Raw genomic sequence first — 7,897 nt, forward strand, 5'->3', positions numbered from 1 at the left:
AGAAAAATCACGGGACGGGCTAGCTGAGAGTTTTCTGATGCTGCAAACCCCAGGTAAAAATAATGCTACTGCACTCTATCAGCACCTGAACAACTATGAGCGCAAACGCTGAAGCTTTGCAGTTGCAGTGACCCCATTGTCCTCTCTGAACTATGGCAAGATCGACTGTCTTCGCATTGTTGCATTAACATTCAACAAAGCACAACATGAAGATTGTTGCGGGGATAGAGCAAGATTGGTGTTGCTTGACTAGAAAAATCACGGGACGAACGTGCTAGCTGAGAGTTTTCTGATGCTGCAAACCCCAGGTAAAAATAATGCTACTGCACTCTATCAGCACCTGAACAACTATGAGCGCAAACGCTGAAGCTTTGCAGTTGCAGTGACCCCATTGTCCTCTCTGAACTATGGCAAGATCGACCGTCTTCGCATTGTTGCATTAACATTCAACAAAGCACAACATGAAGATTGTTGCGGGGATAGAGCAAGATTGGTGTTGCTTGACTAGAAAAATCTCGGGACAAACGTGCTAGCTGAGAGTTTTCTGATGCTGCAGATGGACTCTGCTATTGTCTTTAGAGAACAGAATTCAGAGGTCGACCTGCCTTTGTTGATCAGCTTGTCTTATTTATTTCCCAAGAATCAGTCAAAAATAATTTTATTTTCATGAATAGAACAGGCAAGCATGCTACTGCACTGGATCGGCACCTGAACAATTCTTCCACTCACTGCATTAGCCTCTCTAAACTCTGGCAACATCGACTGTGGCGCATTACCATGCATTAAAACAGAACATGAAGAGCAATATCGACGTGGTTTGAAATTAAAATTCATGGGAGGAATGTAGTACTCCATCTGTCCCTAAAAAAATTGGTCTACTTTATCTAGATACGAAGCTGTATAGACATAGTTTAGTTATAGATACATTCATATATAGAAAAAAGTTGATCAACTATTTTTTGGAACCGAGGGAGTACCAACATATATGGCACCTCTGCTGAGAGTTCCCTAGTGCTGCAGATGGACTTTTAAATAATCATTTATAGTCTTTTGGGAGACCTACCTCTACGGCTATTTCACTTACAGGCTAAATAAGAAAAAACTACTAATAGCCGGCTATAGCCCTATTTAGCCCCTTATTAGCCTTTAATTTATCCACTAAATCTCCTGTATTTTAAATTCTGCTTCCCTTTTCTTTGTAATTTCTTGTTTTTTAAATTTGCGTTCAATATGATTAGATAAAACTTGTGAGTTGAATAATTGAATACTTGTTTGCCTTGAATAGTTAAATAAGTTGTATCACGAATCATGTTTGAGTCATAGTTTTCCTCTTTTTTACTAAGATATGATTGAAATATTAATTTTTGAAAAAAACGTTAAATAGCCCGCTATAGTACGGCTATAGCCTTTCATAGCCTCCGACAATATCGCGGCCAAATGAAATAGCCCTCTATTTTAAACTATGTGGACACTGCTATGTTTTTTCGTAGAACAGAATTCAGAGGTAGACCTGCCTTTGTTGATCAGCTAGTCTCTTCTTTTTTTTGAAGAATCAGTTATGTCATTGTTTTTTAAAACATCATTCGTGTTAGAGTAAACTACAGAACTGTAGGCGCTACAATTTGATTTTTTTTTTTTTTTTGAGAGTCAGGCGCTACAATTTGATCAAAAAAAGAAAATAACTGTAGACGCTACAATGGGTCAATGGCCAATGTACCAGCTATGAGGAACTGTGCACGCATCCGCTAAAGCCCACAGGATATTGTCGAGACTCGGGAGATAGGCTTTCCAGAGGTTACTGGGCTGGGCCCTAATTTATATGGGCTTTAGTTATGCCGGTAATGCAACGGTGGCATACTAGTTTACGCCTTCGGGATCGGTTTACGTACTCCTCGCTCCTATTCCCAAATATCTCCGCCATGCGGTGCCTCGTCGCGCTCCCGGCGATCGCCGTCCCCGGCCGCCGCTCCCATCCTAAACCCAGACCCCGCCCCAGAGGCACCCTTGTAGCTCTCCTTGGAGGCTGCCGCTGTGGCCGGCGTCACCTCCTCGGTGCATCCTCTGCCGCCGGCCTGCTCCATCTCGCCAATCCTCCGTGCCTCGCCGCCCCACCCATCGACCCCGACGTGAGCTCCATAGCAACGCAGCTCAGTCGCGTCACCATCTGCAAAGTCGATTTGATGGCGTCCAGAACTTCTCATCACTTACTTACTTACTTGCTTTGGCTTTGTGTAGGTCATGCTTGAGCGGGTGCACCCAGCGAGGCCGGGCTGGTACGAGAAGCTTTACGCGACGGCATTGGACAAAGGCATGGCATCATATGAAGCCGAGGTACACATAATTTCCCTCTATGTTAATTCAACGGGATCATACCCAATTTCAGTTTCATATCTGACTGCACAATATGATAACTGAACTTGGTGTGTACTCTGGGAGTCCTTTGCGTGTGGTGAGTTGGTGACAAGTGTTAAGTGTTGAGTTTTTCTTTTCTGGTGCCGCTGCTCTTTTGAGCCAGCTTCATGTAAATTTGGTTCCCCCTTCTTTAATGCATAAGCAGAGCTCCTGCTGTTCACCGTCAAAAATCTGAACTTGTGAATCCTATCATATCTTGAAAACAGTGTTTTGTCCCTCGTCCAGAAACATCATCATTCTCCATAACCACGCCTCTGCCAACGATCATAGGAATAAACCACTACCGTACAGCAACATAGAACCACAAAGCATAATAGAAAACATCTAGCTCAACAACCTGTTACAAGGTTTTGCTCATCCTGTCGCCAAAACAGCCAACAAAACTGAATTAGTGAAACCACTTGAGCATAGAATAACTGGAATCCAGATAAACAGCTTCAACTCAACCAACATACATAAATTCTTGGAACGCCGTGGTCTGCCCAGGTCGCCGCTATGTCCCTCTATGATCAGTGCCCGGAAACAAGAGATCAGCTCATGGTTCAGTGTCTCTTCGCTCGTTTATTGTGGTTCAGACTGTGGTGGACGATGGGGTTCTCCAGTATCGTCCCCTCCATCAATGATACCGTCGGAGACTGGTGAACCTTAAATTCCTAGCAGATGCATAAGGAGGAGAAGGACTGAACCTCATTTTTTATAGAGAAAAAGGTTATATGGCCCTGCTTGAAGAAAGCAATCAGACAATAGCACCCATTGTGGCAATGGCAGGATTATGCCACATCTGGCTGGAGCAAAATGCTAGAACTTCTGATCGGCATAGTTCCGTGTTACTGCAAGTAGTTCCAGCTGACTATCGATGACATCTCGCTGTGGAGGCTAACGGGAGGTTTCAGCAGGTAGAGGGGAGGAGTAGACTCAACTCCTTTCTAACCATAATGAAATGACATACAACCTTTGGTTTGTATTCTTCAAAAAAATACAGCAATTCTTTTTTTCATCCAACCTCATCTCCGTCGTTGGTGATCCTGAGAATCATGGGACCCCAGCCCTGTCTCCTGTGAAATGCATCAGTGGCCAGCAGGATAAGTAAGCTTGCCCCTCTTCACTGTAGCTTTCAGTCTTTGTTTATGTGGTCCAGACCAAGAAGAAACGTAAATGAGCAATTCTGCAATTGAACAGTGCTGTTGCTGTAACTTGTTAATGTTCATGATCATTAGTTGATCAGTAATATCCTCCTGTAAAATCTCTAATTGTATTTGTTCAGGAGCAGAGATGTGATATTTACAACGTGCTGTTATCTCACTAAACATTTGACTTTGGTGAAGCTTGCAGATTACGGAGTATAAATTGAACCTCTTTTCGCAATTGTCTGCTGAGGGGAAGAACATTCTAGAGCTTGGTGTTGGAACGGGCCCCAACTTAAAGTACTACGCAAGTGCTGATGGGGTAAGAGTAATTGGGGTGGATCCTAACAGGTACATGGAGGATTATTCTAGAGCAGCAGCAATTTCCACAGGACTTCCATCATCAAACTTCACTTTCAGAAGAGGGGTACGGACATATGGTGCCTTGTAGTTGTGGACTGGGTGTCTATACTATGTTTTCTGTCAGGATGAGAACTGTGTTTTTATGCTTGCTTCTGCTTAGGTCGGCGAAGCTTTGCCAGCAGAGGACAATTCAATGGATGCAGTTATTGGCACACTAGTGATGTGTTCATTGAAGGACACAAATATGGCACTGAGAGGTAATAACTGCTCATCTTTGCAACAGTGATTTCGAAACTTATGTCATATGTTAACTTTGGATCGATACATTCTTAAGGCATTCATATAGGCTAAGAAAGCGCCAAAAGGACAAATTCTCTGTACCATCATATCATCATCCAACCGACAAAAACATTAATTTAAGTAATCGAAATATCTTTATGTAAGGTTAAAGTGGTAACTGAGTTTTCCTCTATTGATGCAATACAATATTTAAACATAAATAAAGAATATATTTATCTTTTTTGGCACAAAAGTACTGGACCTCTGTGTTGCTACATGCCAAAGGATTATTACAAAAGTTTTATGAAAACCCTGCCAAAGCTACAAGATATATCAAAATACGAAACACGAGGATAGCTAATATAAGCAACTGAAAATAAGAAGTGAACTGCCGAAGAGAGCACACTAATCGGCACAAAGCCTAGTACAGACTACAGAATCTTCATCTATGCCCGCTGAAGGTATCCTTGGGCCTTGGCCACCGCCTCTTGGGAACGGCAAAGAAAAAAGTAACTGGATAAAATGTTCGATGTAGGGCTAATGTGCTCCACAGTTGTGTTGTGGCCAACTTCTATCAAAAAGTTGAGTTTCCACATTTGTGTTGTGGCCAACTTCTATAAAAAAGTTTTTGAGCATTAAAGAAGGTAGATGAGACCTCTACCTTATGGTTACAACCTACAAGAGTCCGGAGACTAGAGAGAGAGGATGGGGAATCTGCAACCCAGACAGGGAATTGGGGGGAGAAAACAAAAACCTATGCTAGCAAAACCATGACCCATTGCAATATGCTGTCTTTGTTTCTGGTTGATCTACATGACCAAACCGTTAGATCCTCCGTGATAGCTCTGATCAGTTGTGGGTGTGTTGTAACTTGTTCAAAACCATGTTGTTCCTTAGCTTCCAAAGTCCCAGCAAGCAAGCCACGAAGCAGATGAACCAAGTTTCAGAGTTTGCGTTGCCACTGGCCTGCTCTGCAAATTCAGCAATTGTGCTAGAAGCAGCAGCTTGCTCCGTTAGGCCAAGCTTGTCCCACAGCCAGCTAGAAAATATTTGTAGTGAAGAGTTAAATGATGGATCGAGTCCACTGCTGGGCAAAGATCAAAGCCTTTGTCTGAGCACCAAGCCTTGAAAACCATGTTGTCCGTAGTGTTGAGTCACCCAGATAGGCCAACCAGAGATCCAGGGAATGAGTAGCAAAAAGTAATTCAACGGTAAATTGACTATCTTTTTATGTCATCATTCCTGTCTAGTTAAGTCATTACCTTTCCCTTAGGAGTACCGTTTGCGTAACTGAAATATGATGTGTGTTGTATTGGCATTACATTTGTTGCTGTCCATATAAATAAATACTGCAGGTCAGACTTGCCTTGCAGATGCTGGGGGGCACTCCCTCCATTTCGAATAAAGAAGATCACACTTGCCTTCCGTTTTTATGCATAACGTACACCTGTCTTTTTTCCCTATGATGTGAAACTGCTTCCACTAGAAAAACCTGAGTAGAGGTTATTGGCTTGATACCGAAGTTTTTCGTATGTGTAACTCTTTCTTTTGTGTTAAGTGTTAACTGAAGTCGTACTTGTGTTGTCATCTGCATCTTTTCTTTCTTTTCCACCTTATATTGAAAGACATCTCAACATGGTTTAAGATATTCGTCTCATCCTTCTTGTCTTTCCTCCTTACTCGGACAACATACTTTTCTTGTTGAACAACTATGGGCACTAACTTCTGCAGAAATAAAGAGAGTCCTAAAGCCAGGTGGTCTCTACCTATTCATTGAGCATGTTGCCGCACAAGGTATCTCCAGCTTTTAACATAACCTTTGATAGCTAATGGTTACTGGTTATCCTATGTTGAAGATGTGTATCACTGTGCATTTCGTGACCCCCTGCTCATTTTGTCCGTTCGTAGATGGTTCCTTCCTGCAGTTCGTGCAAAGGGCCCTTGATCCTGTTCAGCAATTTGTCGCTGACGGGTGCCACCTCACAAGGAAAACAGCTGAAAATATTGAGGAAGCTGGGTTCTCAAGCTTGAGCCTGCATGCGGTGCGCCTGTCATCTGCATATATCATTAGCCCGCATGTTTATGGTGTAGCCTGTAAATGACATGTTCAGTTATTTTTTATTTGAGGAATTTCCCCCTCTTGTACAGTGACCCCATATGGTTTATTTTGAAAGAACTTACGATGGTTGCAGGCGCAGCCTCTTGTGCAAAAAGCAGCCCATGTCTCCTTTTTTTAGAGAAAAGCAGAAGTATTCTATTGCTTGTATTTTGGAGTGATGTTTGGATTTTTTTACAAAATTCAGTATGCACGAGTTGTGTACATATGAGGAGAGGAAAAGGAAAGAAGAGCAACTAACTAGAGCTAGAACTAAGGAAAGCAATGCATCTAGAGGAAGCTGTCAACCCAAACAGCAAAATCTGCATATGCATTCCTTGTTGCTCTATTTTTCAGCATATACATCCTTTTTGAAAATATCTCTGCAGTGATAAAAAAAAATTGCTGCTCACTCTCGAATATGTAATCATTTTGCCATTGTAGGGTTGAGCCAATAAACTGGGGCAAAGGTACCGCCAGCAAAGTTGAGCAAAAGGGCATTGAAATAATAGATGATCGTTGGTCTCTAAAGTTGATCGCTGCAACTGGCACAGCTATAATCTGGTAGAAAAAGGTTTTACTGTGCACCATGACTCGAGTGTTCCATAGCTACTAGCAGGGTGTGGATCAGGACCATTTTTTCAAGAAATCGTATCCTCTACCGACTACCAACTATGAAAAGTCCAAACATCCTTTTAATCTGATGATTGATTATGATCTTAAGGAAGCTGCTCAAAAGCATGGAATTTTGTTGGCCGCGTCCTCGGAAAGAGCTAGCTTGTTTAGCTTGATATCCGAGAGACTTCGGCAAAGGAAGCTAAGTAAGGGAAGGGTTCTTTTAGAATCTGGTCATTCAAGAGGTCCTCCCAAAGTAGAATGGAGGATCCATCTTGTCTTCTTCATTCACAGCCGGCAAACCGATGAGTCCCCTCCTCATCCGCCTACCGCGTCGGCGACATGAGGGGTGCAGACCCAGACATGTGTTGCGTGATATAGTTAGGTCTCTCAAGGTAAGGTTTTGGCCAGTCGGCGATGGCACCATGGTGGAGATGGCGGTGTTGCGCGGATCAACTCTTTGTCCACCTGGATGGTGACAATCTCGTCAGTGGCACTGAGAAAGACAGAGATTCGCCTAGTCATCATTATTCTGGAGTGGTGGGATGTAGTTTTGTCTCCGTGTTTTGGAGGTAGTCTTCGTGTCTCGGCTCGATGACTTACTCTGGCCAACTTTGGCTTTCTTGGGGGTTAGCGAGGTCATGTCTCACTAGGTCATCCTGGCCATACCTAGGGTAGTCGCCCACCCCTCTTTGCCGCTTTCTTCTTCGAGGTGGCGATACATTTTTGTACCACCATCGCCCCGTGTCCTCTGGCTTTGGCCAACGACTTTCCGGTTGCCGCGTCAACAATGTTTCCTTAGCTCCGACGTGGTTCGGAGCTCGAGAGGGAGGATCGAGCGGCGTGCCGTTGGCAAGTGTAGGAGAAGGAAAGGCGATGTCGATTCCAGTCGGCACTTATATGTATAATTTTCCCCGTTCGATCCAAAGATGGCCCTGTAAGGGTTTTGGTTGACCTTGATATATGGCATTTGTCCTCTTTTCGTAAAAGTAGAAATTAAAATTAAAAA

At 43.2% G+C, this 7,897-nt stretch overlaps 1 protein-coding gene across 1 annotated transcript; it reads left to right on the plus strand.

Annotated features, from left to right (window-relative positions):
- The first annotated feature begins 1,919 nt into the window (after positions 1–1,919).
- LOC124693115 (putative methyltransferase-like protein 7A) lies at positions 1,920–6,369 on the plus strand. The gene is made up of 6 exons (XM_047226570.1): positions 1,920–2,126; positions 2,236–2,331; positions 3,745–3,963; positions 4,060–4,156; positions 5,910–5,972; positions 6,087–6,369. Exons 1-6 carry the CDS (start codon positions 1,920–1,922, stop codon positions 6,278–6,280), a joined length of 876 nt encoding a protein of 291 aa, XP_047082526.1. The 3' UTR covers positions 6,281–6,369.
- Positions 6,370–7,897: the final 1,528 nt, after the last annotated feature.

The sequence above is a fragment of the Lolium rigidum genome, chromosome 2, assembly GCF_022539505.1.
Source record: "Lolium rigidum isolate FL_2022 chromosome 2, APGP_CSIRO_Lrig_0.1, whole genome shotgun sequence".
NCBI classification, from domain to species: Eukaryota; Viridiplantae; Streptophyta; class Magnoliopsida; order Poales; family Poaceae; genus Lolium; species Lolium rigidum.